The sequence below is a fragment of the Astatotilapia calliptera genome, chromosome 7 (assembly GCF_900246225.1).
Source record: "Astatotilapia calliptera chromosome 7, fAstCal1.2, whole genome shotgun sequence".
Classification (NCBI taxonomy): domain Eukaryota; kingdom Metazoa; phylum Chordata; class Actinopteri; order Cichliformes; family Cichlidae; genus Astatotilapia; species Astatotilapia calliptera.
In genome coordinates, this window is record NC_039308.1 from 58,575,733 (window position 1) to 58,591,227 (window position 15,495).

A 15,495-nucleotide genomic window follows, 5' to 3' on the forward strand; every position below is an offset into this window, starting at 1 on the left:
AGCAAACTAAGCTGAATTTTGGGGTTGCAGCATACACCGTGGTTGCAAGAAAGCTTTTCAAGCCAAGCTTATAAAATGTAATTGCATCTTGATATTGCTAAATGTTTGGGAAGAGAGCATTTCAATGAATCACATATGGCACAACTGCATTTCACTCAAATAAACAGAATGACACCGAGTACACAAGGTGTGCCACATATGCATACCTGCTTTGCATGGGTGCTCACACTGTTTTCATAACACGGGGACTGCTTCTTGTTGTAAAAGGCAGAATAGCTGAATCATTCAAACTTTTTATAAGCACCCTCCACTGCACATCTTAGTATCTATTTATGGATCCACAAACCAGACTGATTTTGTTATGTTAACAGCTTGCGGTTTTAACGGCTGCTGTTCCAGCCGTGCAGGGTGAACACAAGTGCCCAATTTAGGTCATACAAAAAAAAAGAGAGTGTCAGTGCAACGGCTGCAGTGGACTGAAGGGCCAGGATTCATTCAAGCAAGCCAAACCTGTGAGCAAGATTTGTGTTTGAAAGCGCAGACAGGAAGCTACAAGCTGTAGGGAGAGGCAGAGAGAGGGAGCGCAAACCAAGGGTCTAGACAGAAACCTCTGCTTGTTTGCTTTTTAGCAGGGTATAACCAGCATTTGAAGGTTTGTGCAGCTCTGTCACAATACACTTGTTACATGCTGATTTAAAGGTGATCACTCATATTAGGTAATCTCAACTCCTCCTGCCCCTGCACAGCGGATTTCTTAAAGTAGGCAGACTTTACGTTGTTATGTATCAGTACCGTCCTGCAGACACAGATGTTTGGGTGCAGACACACACACACACACACTCACACATCAGGAAAGAGAGAGAGGTCTGCAGTTTCTCATGGCTGCGAGCTGCCGCTGCAGAAAATTCCCCCTCCTCTCCCCGCCCCCACATCTTGCCTCCATTATTCCCGTGTTTTCGAAGCAACTCCGGTGACAGCGAGAAGCAAAGCTGGCGAAGTGAAGGCAGACTGGAGCACAGTCAGCCGCTTCTTCCGGCCGTCCCCCTCGGTTGCCGACCGATGGTACGGTCTCCCGCGTTCCGCACGTTCACACGCCGTTTGTGCACGGTGCCGGTAGGGAAAGGTGTGGGGAGGGGGTGGGCGGGGGTTGGTCGTCCAGGACTAGCACCGTGGAGCTGAGTGCTTTCCACAAGGAGGGATGAGAGAGAAGCCTCGCTTGAAAAACGCTCCACGGTCGCCGTTAATTAGCGCCTATTTATTTTTTTTGCTTGAACGGCGAAGACGTGAGAAGACGGGATTATACGGCCAGCTCGCAACTAACGTTAACTAATGGTCACAAACATGGATGCTGATGTGCCTCATCCTCTAGGCCGGACAGAAAAGCGGGTGTTTTTTGAGGATTTTCTGGCTGCAACACGACTCATTTCTTTCTGGGATTAAAATTTTTTATTATTATTTTTGTTTTTTCTCTCCTTCTTGGAGCCGGCTTCTGTGAGTGGCAGTGAGCATTTATTTGCAAGGTACTAACTAATGATAACCTTACTGCGGTCGCTTATACTGACCAAGCATCACTGTCAACTCTCTCTCTCTCTCTCTCTCTCTCTCTCTGTGTGTGTGTGTGTGTGTGTGTGTGTGTGTGTGTGTGTGTGTGTGTGTGTGTGTGTGTGTGTGTGTGTGTGTGTGTGTGTGTGTGTGTGTGTAATTGTGCTGTCAGCCCCAGCGAAGAAATAATGAAACACTGTGAACATGGCTGCTTCAGACAGCACTGTAGTGGTATATGTCTCACTTTCATCTCTGGTCTTTAAATATCAGCGTTTCTTGGTGGTGAGTCAGGCTTGAGGATGCATGTTAACCAATTGAGACCTGACCACTAATGGGGTCAGAAATGTTGCTTTGTTGAATGCATCATGAATCACACAACAGGATAAGGTGATGCAGCCAGCAGCACATGTGCCTTTGGCCACTGTTTCTCTCAGAAGAGTTGCATTGTAAAGAAGAAACATTTTGTAACAATGTATATTATTTAGCTCATGGTGCAGCTAGATTGTGTTATATTGAAAATTCCTCATTTTCTACTTTTGTCAGCCTTCTTTACTGATAACAACCTTGTAATAGAGACTTATTACATTTATTTTCATGCAGTTTTGTGGCCAAAACCCATCTGTTTGTGCCAGATTGGGCTGCTTAGTTTTTGTTCCTCAGGGCAGTGATTTGTTACCTTGACATTAAGACTTGCACTATTCCCATGTGCCTCAAGCTGAGTCCCAGTGACAGCGTGCATGCCACATTACAGTTTGAAGTGTTCTGCAGACAGGATACTTTAAATGTTTGATTATTATACTCTAGTTTTTTGCTGAGTAATTGAGCAAAAATATGTGGATTAATGCGATGTTATGCCTTTACAGCAACCTTAGTTGCGCTTGACATCTCTGAGTTGTTGTACAGCTCACATCTGGTTGCATCTGCACCACTAAACCTACCACTAAGCAGCTATGGTAGTAATTAAAATCACTGTGTACAGTATAAACACATAGTGTTTTCAGAGATATAATGTAACTCCAGGACAGGAGGATGGGGGATAAAAACAAAGGGCAAGGATGGAAAATGTAAGGGTTTGTGTGTCACTTGACTGTGTGCACAGGTGCACCCAATCTAAACCCTCAAACCACAGGGGATCAGTGGCGAGGGGGAGGGTAAGTTGAACCCTGCAAAGACACTAGAAGCCACACACGCCCACCAGTAATGATTTGGGGAAGTTCACACTGGGATGAGTGCTGCGGTACTTCTTTCCCTCACTTTTTCTGGTATCATCGTCTCTTTGCTAAAGTCTCACCCCGATGCAAGCTGGCACAAATGGTGAGAAAGTAGGCTAACTTTGTTAAGGAGACACCCTTACCAAATTACAATAGCCTCAGGAGGCCAATATGATCCTCTTGATAGAGTTACAAACCAGTTATACTTGTGTTCAGATTAATAGCATCTGTTTTTTGAGAGGAGTTTTGGACAATGGTGATGTTTCCCCCGTCTCTTTATTCCCCCCCCCCCAAATACACACACCATCCTCCAACCTCTCTAGTCCCCATCTCCCTGATTTGAGGGAAGCGTGGGTGGAGCCAAAGGGTGTTTGTGTTCCTCAGGGTCCCTGCTTCCTGTGAAATCGTGGAGGATCTCCACATGTGCTGAAAAACATACGTACACCCAAAAATGCAGAACACTTGAGACCCAGCCTCTTCACATGGCTTTAAATGTCCGGCAGTGTTTATGCAGTGAATGTTAAAGGCCTGGTCCTGGATTTGTTTGTATTTGAGTAGCAAATGTTAGGGCAGGTTTGCAGAGACGGCTTGGCTTTGTCTGCCGTGTAAAATATTTGGTCTAACACGTGTTTTCCCACAGTTGACTGTTTCATCATTGCACCTGCTTCACTGTTTACGCCTGACCTTGGCAGACGGATATTATTCATTCTTTTGGAGCTCTATTCAGCAAACCTGGTATCAGCAAAACAGACAAACACTCCAGTGAACACTGTCAGCAGGCAGCTTCCCTCACTTTGGTCACTAGTCCTCTGATGGATAGTGGATTTCCTGCTCAAGGAGGAATGTTAAAAATGTCCGTGAGGAACAGAGCAAGGCCCATTGTGTGTATTTAGATCAGCTAACCTTGTTATGGCTCGAGCTAACACACATGCAAACTCCAAGCCTGTCATGCAGGGTATTGCTCACATACTGTACTTATTGATGAGAGGCACAATGATGTTTTTCAATTTGAGCAAAATATATGAGTCATTTGGAAATGTACCAAATTTTTGTTGCATGAGTTGTAACAATGTAGTTCTGTAGAATAGTGGGATACAGGTGTATGTTTGGATGAGCTGTTATAAACAAGTATATTAAGAAACATGCATTTTTTTCTATTTCTCAGATGACAGAGGGCCGGCGATGTCAGGTCCATCTGCTGGACGACAGGAAGCTGGAGCTCCTCGTTCAGGTGAGCGTGTCTTCCTCCTGACCTCTAGTTCTTTCTTTCCTTTCTCCCCTCTCACTTTACAGACTATCAGTTCCTTACAGCTAGGGAGAAGTGATGTCTGCAGTCCCAAGTGACTTCCATTATTGCTGACGAAGGGAAATTTGGTCAGGAGTAGGTGACGCTGCGCTTTCTTGATGCTTTCCCTGATCTCTCTCATACACATGCATAAAAGCGCACATAGGTTGCGCTCGCAGCACTGATTTGCAGTGCCTGTTTAAACTCTGAATCCTGACATACAGTTCCACTCGATCGAGTCCTGAATGGAAACCTTTGCTTCAATTACCCTGGCTCTGCTTTTAGCCTTTAGTTCTCCCAGCAAGCCTCTCTGTAGTAATGAATAAAAACAGCACCATCCTAAAAAAAACTGCCTCTCTTTCATTTACGTTTTTACCATTACCTTTTTCAGCTTTCAGCTGCAACTCTCCTCTGGTCTGCTTTCTTTTCTATACCAAAGGTCTTCATTGATTGCTAATGATATTGACTTTTGCCATTCTTTTTATTTTCTTTTGGCTTGGCTAGATACACTGAAATGGATTCATTAGGAGCTCCTTACACTCTTCCTAACCTCCCATAGTTCCCTTTGGTCTGACCATTACTCGATTCCTCTGAAACAGAGAAAGACAAAAGAAAGTAATTGCCCTGGAACAGGAGAAGAACAGCAGGCAGAGAATAGAACGATTGACGCAGAAGCTCGGGAGGTTGAGAAGGAGAGAGAAAAATGAGATGAGGGCTAAGGAATGAAAAGGAGATGACACTAAAGGGAGAGAGAGGAGAAAATGGAGAGGAGAGCCAAGGATAGGTCTGCTGACTTTCTGATTTGATTACTCTGCCAGAACTGATCCTCCCTTTCAAATTGGTACTTCTTTTTCTGCTCCTCTTCCTTAGTCACTCTGTCTGTCTCTCCACTCTTGGCTCCTCATGTCTTCTTTTCTCATTCAACAGCTGGCTAGCTTTTTACCTGTCTTTCCATTGCTTTATCTCAATTTACAAATACAAATGTTTCAGCTCTATCTTGCATCCATCCACCCTCTCTATTGCTCTTCTCGTTTCTTTCAGTACATAAAAATAAAATAAAAAGACAACTTGGGGCTTTAACATAAATATTTCTTAATGTAGTGCTTATGTGAAGAGTTTTGTTGGTATATTCGGATAAGGAGTGAGTGATAAAAATTGGCTGTGTTAACCGCGTTTGTGAGAAGAAACAAGACTGGCAAAAAGGTCAGAAAAGTGGATGTCATTAACAAACTTTTGTCACATAAATCAGGAAACTGCTGGCTTTCTTTCTCTCTCAGTCCCTGTCCTTGCCTCCATCCGTTAGGCGGATGTTCTGCAGGTCATTGAGTTGTTAGTGGGACCACAGAGAATCACAGTGTTATTCTTAAGTTTTCCACTGAACTAAAAAGCAGTCCAGTCCTCCGCTTGTTTGCAAAAAAAAAAAAAAAAAGATTTGGATGTTCACATTTCAAAAACAGTCTAAACCAGTGTGTTTATTTATAATTTGTGTTTATTTATAAGTGTCCCCCGATCGTAAAACAGCGCCATTGTCAGGTCTGTCCCATTGAGGTTTTCATGAAACTTGTTGTAAGCATGCCAGGTACACAAGCCAGTTACCATCTGAAGAAAGGCTCCTACTCCTGTCAGTGAGTTGTAACATTGACCAGCTGTTTAATCCCAGAAGAGTCATTTAGCCTTGTCTACTTCCTCCAGTCTGATAGCGTGCCCTCTGTGGTTTGCTTGTGGAGCAATGCCTCATTGGCAGGGAGCAATGTACCAGAGGGACAGCGCGCTTATTAACCAGGTTGTAAAGATGTAAAGCTAACTACCAAACACACCTCTCGGTGAAATTGTATATCAGTACAGAAGCTATTACTTACGTAGCCTAGACTGTTGCGAGGCTAAAGGGTAAATAAGGTTCAGTTGTGTAACAGTGTTGCTTTTCTACATCACTGAGTCCTTTTACATAATATGAAGGGGAAGTTCAGTAAACTTTAAGTCCGTATGCAAAGCAAAAAATATAAGAAGAGGTTATTGTGCAGGGAAAAATCATAATAATGCAGCATGTGTCTCCAAAAAGCCTTAACCTTAGACAGCCTTAGAGGGGATAGGCTGCAACTAATAAATCAGTTGGCAACTCATAAATCTGAGCAACTCTGAAGGCAGCAAAGACCTTACTGGGTGTTTGCAGAGATCGGGCCATGACTTGTTTCCAGCCAGCCAAGTGTGCAACCGTTTTTTTGTCACTTGTCTTTAGTGTGTCTGCTACTCGCTTACACCTCCCTGTAATTCTTATGTTGTTAATTACCTGTGCTGCTGAGGAGGCACACGCTAAATATCTATTAGCAGTAATGCTGTCTAAGCTTTCAGAGAACTGTACAGTCTGATAGATGGCTCCATAGTGTATGCGTATGTAATGTGTGTCTGCATGGTCTGTATATGTCTAGGGTGTGTTTAGTGTACCGCATCACTTACAATACTGCCTGTCTTTCTCTGTCTACATCACATTATTACACATCTGGTATCTGTAATCCCAGAAATAAGCTGCCACGCATGCTTGTGGAAATGGTGGGTTAGAGAAATGCTTCCTGTGTTGTTCTTAATCTTCAGTAATACACTCCTGATTTTTAACAGCGTATCTGGGGTTTATTTTAGCGCCCCATCATCTGCCCAACAACGTGCCAATATGTCCCTGTTACCCGCTCACTGCTTGCTACACCGTGGTGGGATGGATGTTGTTTAATTGATATTGTTGCCACAGCAGTTTGGCTGCTCTGTGGTAATGAAAGACCATCGCAGCATGTTCCCCAGACTGAACCAAAACAGGTATTACTGCTAATGCCATAAAGATACCCTCTCTTCAAAACCTAAAATTTCCACATATAAAATGTGTTGAGGGCTTCAAAGACTTCTAGTGTAGATCATCTAAGTTTCTGCTCTCCCATTTGGAAGAAATGACAGGGCCAATCAGACCTGTTTTGGATGGGAGTACCAATTTCAGTTGAGTCACACAGATCAGGACCAAAACAAAGAGAAAATCATCACTCTAACCTCTGCTTCTCTGCTTGTGCAATGTAAACATACAGCCGCAGAACAAAAAAATATTCAGAGACATTCCCGATCTTATCTTTGCTAAATTTGCAATTGTTCTCTCTGTAAATATGTATTTGGAAATTTTACTCTTAACTAGGGCTGCCACAAACGATTATTTTGATAGTCGACTAGTCACCGATTATTTATGCGATTAGTCGACTAATCAGATCATCATCCACTGGACGTAAAACTACAGCTTATTGCACCATGCAGCATATGCTCTTATATAACTATCATTAGCTTATAGCTTTAAGCTTTTAAGGTGCTAACTAAAAATAAAGACAAGATGATAGTTTATTCAATTTTAATGAAATTTGCAGATTGTTTCGGTAAAGTTTAATAAACTCCTTGCTATCTAAAATATAACAGGACACCGGAGTATATTCTCCAGCATCTCACACTTCTGATAATCAGCTGTCTGCTTGACGTTTATTCAGCTGTGTAAAAACTATAACTTTAATCTCAGCCAAACCGATTTACTCAGGAACAAATAAAATACTAAAAAAAAAAAAAAGCCAAACAACAACATTTTTAATTTATCTAAGTGACTCATATATATTTAACCTGAGTCGCGAAAGACGGGGTGGGTTTGAAAACAGTTTGCCGGGAGTCCGGTGTTCTCACGGCGCTAGTGACCTAGCCCCCGGCTAGCTATCGAGCTAGTGGGTAACAGACGTCTCCGAAAACGTCGGAGCGCTTTTGAAAATATGTGGTGTCCTGATAAACTGAGCCGATATTTGAGGTTTACACAGCTACATTCTCGCCTGAAAATATGTTAAACGTTTATTTTGTGACCCAGAAAGAATAATAAGAGTAATATTAAAACTAACTAGCTACCGCCATTGTTGGAAACTAAGCTGGGCCGCGCTATGAATTCTGGGACACAGCTGCTTCTTCTTCTTCTTCGGGGTTTAACGGCAGCTGGCATCCTTGTACATGCTGTGCTGCCATCTTCTGTTTCAGTCCGTTATTACACTCTTAAATCCTGCTATTATTCCTGCGTCTTTTGCGATCTTACAAAGCTTCAAACGACACGTCGACTATTAAATCAGTCGTCGACGATTTTGATAGTCGACGTAATCGTGACTAGTCGACAAATCGTGGCAGCCTTACTCTTAACGAGACATTTAAATAGAAATGTTTACATCTGTGAATATAGGGTTGAATCAACTTATGCGGTAACTTCACCTTCAGCTCTCTCTTTCAATTCTGATCTCTCCTGAGCCTTTATGTGTAGCAGGATCACTGTAGGCATCGTGATTATATGGGATCTAGGTCAGTGAAGATGTGGTAGTGTGTGTGTGTGTGTGTGTCTGCATGACATCACCTCCTTCCCTTTAAATAGCTCTCAGTAGCTTATGACACTGAAGTTGTAGCTATGCAGTGAGTAGATACTATAGGACATTAGGAAGAGGCTCTTAAGAGTGTGGATACTATGGCACTACAATGTCGCTGTTGTGTGTGTGGGCACGTGTAGAAAAATGGTTTCAGACAATATGTATTCCTCATGCCCTCCTCTCCTAGACAGTACAAACTCATGTGCTCCTTCTGTATGCTGGGAGTGGCCTGTATAACACGGTCTTGTGGCTGCATGCAGATGAGTGTGTATGCATGTGTGTTTGTGCGCGTAAATGTAGGCAGCGAGGCACACCCATGGTTAACCTCAGTTACTGGTGCACTTTTATTCAGGATGTGACAAACCAGCAGCATATGGCAGCATTCCCTGGACTCTTGCTTTGCTTTAAGGTGATCTGCATGCTATATAGCTCTTGTGCTAGCATCTCTCTGCAATACAGTGGTTCAGCCCATAGCCGTGACTCTGCAGTGGAGGTGTGGGTCAGGAAGGAGAGGGGAGGGGAAGGGTACCTGCACTGTCAGCAACATCCACGCACTCCATCCATCTTTCTCTTGCTCTCTCACTCTCATTTATCTCCTCCACTCTGGCCCTTTCCCTCTCCTCCCTGGTGTTTGTCAAAATGCTTAGTCATTGCGGTAACTCAACAGCCGATATAATACATTAGCATAAAGTTTTACTACATCTACTTTTCCAATTAAACTACAGTGTGGCAAACCACTTCACACACACACATGACAGCTGATTAAAACAACCTTAGCCTAATCCAAACTCGTATATCTTCCTTCCTGCAGCCCAAGCTGATGGCTAAAGACCTGCTGGACCTTGTGGCCTCTCACTTCAACCTAAAGGAGAAGGAGTACTTTGGAATTGCATACACAGATGAAACGTAAGTTAAAATAAAATATTATGTCACTCAGTCTTTAATTTAACTTAATTGTTTGGATTTTTTCAGTGCTGTAACATGAGATCACTGTAAATGACACCAGCATCAGATCTGATACACAGTTGGTAGCAGTAAAGTTATTAAAGCAACATGTGGGTCAGCAGTAGTGTAATCATAGGCAAATTTAGTATCAAAGTTCAGGTGCTGTTTGTTGTGCACATAGGCAAAGCAACAAGGATATCAGAGGGGAGTGCACGTGAACATGGCTTCTGATTTCATGGTTGGCTGAAGCCAGTGTCATGGACACTGATGTCGTGGACAGTGTGTTTGTAGATGCCAATGACAAAGATAGAAAGCCTTAAATAAATGCTATAGAGTTAGTGTCAAGGATAATGAGTAGTAGCAGGTATGGTTTCTAATTACATTTGATTGCGTTCAGTTTTGAGGTATAATTTAAAATCTTTTTCCACATGGCTACCGTTCCACAACAACCGTTTATATTTTACTCTGTGTGCCCACTAATTGGACTTTGTAGCACTAGTGAACAAAACTGATAATGGTGGACTAAATGTAAACTATATACTCATAGATTACTAAGTTGTAGCACAGTGTACAAAAGCACCACTTTAATAATGTGGCATTTGGTTTTGGATTGGTTTTCTCTTGAGGAATTCCCAGAGCACTTTTCCTGTTAAGGCTTAATTAACTATGAAATTGAAAAGAAAAATCTAGTTTAGCTTACATGTCTAATTTGTCTTTTTCTTGTTGTTCAGTGATTTAAAAAATAAAAAAAAACAGATTTATTTTGTCAGCAACTGTCTTTATCATTGTCGGTAAAGCAAAGAATGAAGATCTGTGAAGATCACATTTAACCGTGAAGTGAAGTGATGTGGGTGGTTATCTTTCTCTGGACTAGCAAAGATCACAAGTCTGTGTTTGCCAGTAGGCTTGCCATGAGAGCTGTGCTTGAAATGCAAACATGACATTCAAATTAGCTTTGTTGGGTTTTCTGACCTAGAAAGGCAGAAACGCCACGGCATGATAGTGATGCCAGCGATTTACATGCAGGCAAACATCGCCATGGCCGTTTTGCCTTTCTGTTTTTGTTTTATCTCATGCATCCACTGATGTCAAGCAAGACTGGCCTCTGCTCTTTGGTATTTACATGGTAGCGACTACTGCCAGTGTCTGTCCAGCGAAGCATTGTCCACTATAGAGTCTTAATTCTGTGATGTGTAGATTTGTTGCTTTTGCCTGGGGAGAGGAGACGCCTGAGCTCTGACCGCTCACTGGTCAAAGAGGCTGCGTGTTGGGGACAGGAGGCCAAGAGATTGAGAGACAAGAAACAGAAGAAGGGAGAGTTTGAGAGAGATGTTGCTCAGTTGCTCAGGAGACCATGCAGGGTAACCAGGGTGACAAGCTGTCTGTGCGGTTTTTCTCTCTGTTGGAAACAAAGAGAGAGAAACGAGAGGGGAGGGAAGAGAAGAGGGGGACAGAGGCAAGCAAAGTGTGACAAAAAAGATAAATGGGATGGCTTAAGTAGAAAGTGTTCTGTTTCATGAGATGAACCTTTGTGTACCCTAGTTTGATATTAAGACACCTCTGAATTATAGTGTTGATTGTATGGTTGTTCTTCCCCATCAGGGGCCATTTTAGTTGGCTGCAGCTGGACCGCAGGGTATTAGAACATGAATTCCCCAAGAAGTCTGGTCCCATTGTCCTCTACTTCTGTGTCAGGTGAGTCTTTCTTCTGCAAGTTAGTCCCCTCACACCAATCATTGTCTGATTGCAGATGTATGTGGGAACGAAAGAAAGAAGTCTGTACGTTCTTGAGTATACTCACACATTCATGCCATAATAGGAAGAGATTAATACGATTAGTTATGAAAAGCCCCTGTGAAATTGTTCTGATCGCAGTGTTTACTTCCCACCACAGGGCCTCTCAGCCAATGGCAAGCCTCTCATACTTCATCAGAATGCACTGCATGCAGATAGCATCGGATTCATGGCGACTGTACTCGAAACAAACAAACAAACAAAATACCAGAAACCTTTTTCCTATAAGGGTAGGGTTTGGGGAGGTGGAGAAATCAGCACTGTGCATCTTTATGTTGAAGCTGTTTGACAAAAAACACTCGCAAACTCATTTATAAAAGGTCCTTTTTCAGTGGAACACTGAACAGCACAGTCATTATCCTTGTTTTGTATAAGCCCACCATGACTTTCTTGCTGTTGCTTAACTGTAGTCATCTCTTTGGTTAAAAACAAAATGCTTCTTTTGACCAACTGTGACAGGATTATAAAACTGCACCACAGTTCACTCGTTTTCTTTCCACCGACCCTCCTGTAGGACAGAAATATTGCAATACAGACACAGGCATGACCAAAATTCAGCATATAGCTGTTTATGATTGCATTTAGTGGTGTTATATATTTTATAGGCTTGTAAAAAAAAAAAAAAAAAAAGCAATCCACGTGACATGAAAAAACACACATTCCTATGCACATACAGGTTCCTCTGAAATAAAATTGGAAAAATACGAAGGCTTTATTTTGAATTGTCCTGTTTTTTTCTTTACACCGCTCAGGTTTGTGCACGAGCTGCGTCAGAGTTACATCGATATAAATGCTAGGACCGTATAATTCTCCAGCACAACATTGCTATAAAACGTTTAATAGTGTAAAGCGAAGTGATGCGCATGGACAAAATGTCAGTGAGTCATTTTCATGGTGGCATTTATATCGTGGCTCAAGTCATGAGACACGATATAAATGAGCTGTTTAGAAAAAGCATATTCTTAGCGCGCTGGCTGTATCCTGCTTAGTGGCGTCATTGCACAATGCCACAGCAATACAGTCAGAATATCTTAATTGTGTTTATACCTGCGTTAACTAACGGTCCTGTTGTTCCCAGGAGCCTGCATATACAAGCTGTAGTGGTAGTGTTGGTGGTTAGCTGTGTGGGGTGCAGGGCCACTGTGTGTGTATTTACACAGACTAATGGGTGTTTGAGGATGTGATGGTAGTGCGATGACACTGTGAACTCTGACACCTCATTGAGGCTTCATCCCCCTTCTTCATCATCACAGTTCCGTCTAATCTCTAACCTTAATCTCTCTAAATGTCACAGTACTGAATACACCCGCTCTCAACACATCCTTACACGTGCACACATTCAGATCCAGACTGTGGACTGCAGTGGAACAACAATCAGCCCAAATGCCAGGCCTAAATCTGTTATCAATCTGAGCATATTGTTTTTAATAAGCACAATATAAGGTTTGTTTATGCGCGGGGGTGTGTTTGTCTAATATGAAGTATGATGTGTGTTTATGTGTGGGTGCGTGTTTCTCTCTGTATGTCACGTTTCTGCATTCTCATGAGGTATTTGTGTGATGCGTGCGTTCCCAATAAGTGCTAGGCAGATGCCCACCTCCTGCTGATTCAGTGGGTGCTTTTTTTGCATGCTTGCTGCTGTGCTGGCAGTGTGGGCATGTCTCATCAACCGTGCTGCTTTAATTAAATGTTCACACTGAATATTGACAAGCACCTCTCATTCTCTCTTGCAGCTCAATGGGTAACGCGAATTAAGCCCCCCCACACCCCCGATTATTGATCTGCCTGCAATCCCTCTCACTCGATGCCTATATAGACCCATAAGCACTGAAATCAACACGCGCATTTCCGATTTATATTCATAAGGACATGTTTGCTGATCGCATTGTTCACAGAGCTATATCAAGTAAACTGAACTCTTTTATGCACACCAGATGGGGGATTTAAGCTATTTATCCGCTAATCGCACCAATTCCCAGTTTGACTCCCAGCTCATTCACATCTGTGTATGACAAGCTTTACCACCAGTGATGTACCAGTGGGTGAATGAAGTGGTTTGGTTTGTAAAACTTAGCTTAGGTTTAAAGACACGATTAACAGCAAACGATTTACCATCTCTGAAGAAGATGTCAGGTGACACTTTAGAGCAGCTGAGCTATATGGAATCTTTTTGATGTGTGTTTTCACCAGAGAGGAGATAACAACGAGTAGCTTCCTGGTGCACCATTCCAGCTTCCCTCTGGCTTTGCAAGCATTCATGAGCTAAATTTAAACTGCATTATTGTGTTAGTTCCCTGCTCACCGCTCTGCCAGAAGTGGGTTACTGTGTTTCTCTCGCCAGAAAGTGACAGCATCTCTGTGTGTGGTAGTACTCTGTGTTTGTGTGCGAGCGCGTGTGATCACTGCACACTGCTGATGATGCACAGCGAAGTGCATCATGTGCACATTCAATCTGCGTGTGTGTGCGTGCATATTCACATTGAGGAATGTGCACACACTCACAAACTGATAATGAATCACTGCCAGCCACTGTGGCGATGTGGCGTAAGGGGAAGGGAAAGGATTTTGGCATAAGTGATCAGCCTTTGGTATGGTGCGCCCCCATCTGGTCACTTTCACCACTGCAACCTTTCAGTCACATCTGCACAGTTTCGTTTTCATAGCTTTCCTGCATGCTAGCTTCTGTTTTTGAAGCAAACACAAAAAACACTCCTTGATGTATCTTCTTTCTGTTTCCTGAAGGTCAATGAACACCCTTGCTTACTTTGAAGCTGCAGGAGTGTTTATATTTTCTTCTGTGTTTTCAGGTTCTACATAGAGAGTATATCCTACCTGAAGGATAACGCCACCATTGAACTGTTCTTTCTTAATGCAAAGTCCATCATATACAAGGTAAATAGCTAGTTTTTTTTTATGCATTTCAAGTACTGCTGGTTTCATCTCCTTCTCCTTTGGTTTATCTTTACATGCTATCCTCTGTGAAATTGCATTTAAAGCCAAGCTTTTTCTTCTGGCCTTAAATCATTTTTGGCTTTCAGTGGTTACATTTTATGGTGAAATTGCATAGAGTGCTGGGCTTCATGTTGCGTGCCACTTCCTTAGCCCATTTTTCTTTCTAAATGAAGAGATGCCACAAGAGGAAAGCTTGGACCTCGGTCCTGCGTGCTGATTTGCTGAAGCAGAAAATGTGAACCATGTGCATCATCTGTTACCCGTCATGTCATGCGCTGCTCCACATTTCAGCAACTAGCAAATGATTTTCATTGCCATCTGTCAGCGCTACGCCACAATTACTTTGGCTGTTTAAATAGCAATTTAAATTATGCACTGGAATACATACTTCCAGAAAGTTGCCTAAAGAGACAATTTAAAGGAGGAAAGATTTTGGAATTATTTTACCACTCAGTTAATATGGTACATTTTTTTAGAGTAAGGAGAGGCTATCCACTTCATTTAACTGGTTAAAATTCAAGCAGGGGCATCTAGTTATAGTTTGGTCAGCATACAGCACATTTATAGACACCAGTATCTAACAGTTATGTAATTTTTCCAGAAGAGGGCGTGTGCAGCCTGAAACTGTAAATAACTGAGCTGAAATGTTCTAATAAAGCCTTGTAGAAAACTGTGAGAGTGTCTAAAGACTCATTTTCTTTGTGCTAAAACGTCTTGTATGTAGCAAGACATTCAAATATCGGCAGTTGCAATATTTCAGGATGGTTAAAAAGGCTGGCAAAGTCCCACAAAGGGAAGGATTCATGCTCAGTCCAGCTAGTAAACATGTTAAAGCGTCTTCATCAAGATACCAATTTTTATCTGCTCATTTATTACAACTCATATTAGCTAAATACCAGTGTAGGAAAGCAAAAAAGAAAGAGAAACAGCACAGCGTAGCAGATATAAATGTGCTTCCTGCAGTCACTATTCTTGTAGTTTCTGCTGTGCTGTGAAAAAACAGTACAAACACACACAGTGTGTGCTGATTTGCAGCCTCACTGGGTGGTACACCCACGTTAGGTTTGTTCTGTCTAGTGTTTCATCCTGGCTGTTTGATCCTCCATCAAATTAAGAGGTGAATTGTAAAGGGCACATTCCTGGGATAGGTGACCCACTACTCACTGCCCACTAATCCTCTCTGTTAATGTACACATATCATGTCATATATATGTTTACTCCCAAAGTAAGTATTTGGCAAATTTTTCACAGGAACGCACCACATGTCACTAAATCACAAATGTTTGTACCAGTGTTGCATGTCTGTCTCTGTCTGTTCTCCCTGCTTGTTGCTTATCTCTTCATCTACGTGTTATAT

General features: G+C 42.4%; 1 protein-coding gene across 9 annotated transcripts in view; it reads left to right on the forward strand.

Moving 5' to 3' along the window:
* frmd4a (FERM domain containing 4A) overlaps positions 1–15,495 on the forward strand; it is a 95,436-nt gene that overhangs the window by 60,506 nt on the left and 19,435 nt on the right. For 8 of the 9 annotated variants that reach the window (XM_026176132.1, XM_026176133.1, XM_026176131.1 and 5 more), the window contains exons 2-5: positions 3,919–3,984; positions 9,259–9,353; positions 10,995–11,087; positions 13,994–14,078. In XM_026176132.1, the coding sequence (XP_026031917.1) occupies positions 3,919–3,984; positions 9,259–9,353; positions 10,995–11,087; positions 13,994–14,078 (339 nt within the window). Of the gene's footprint in view, positions 1–1,151; positions 1,521–3,918; positions 3,985–9,258; positions 9,354–10,994; positions 11,088–13,993; positions 14,079–15,495 lie in introns of those variants that run through there. The other variant, XM_026176134.1, reaches the window with a different exon arrangement.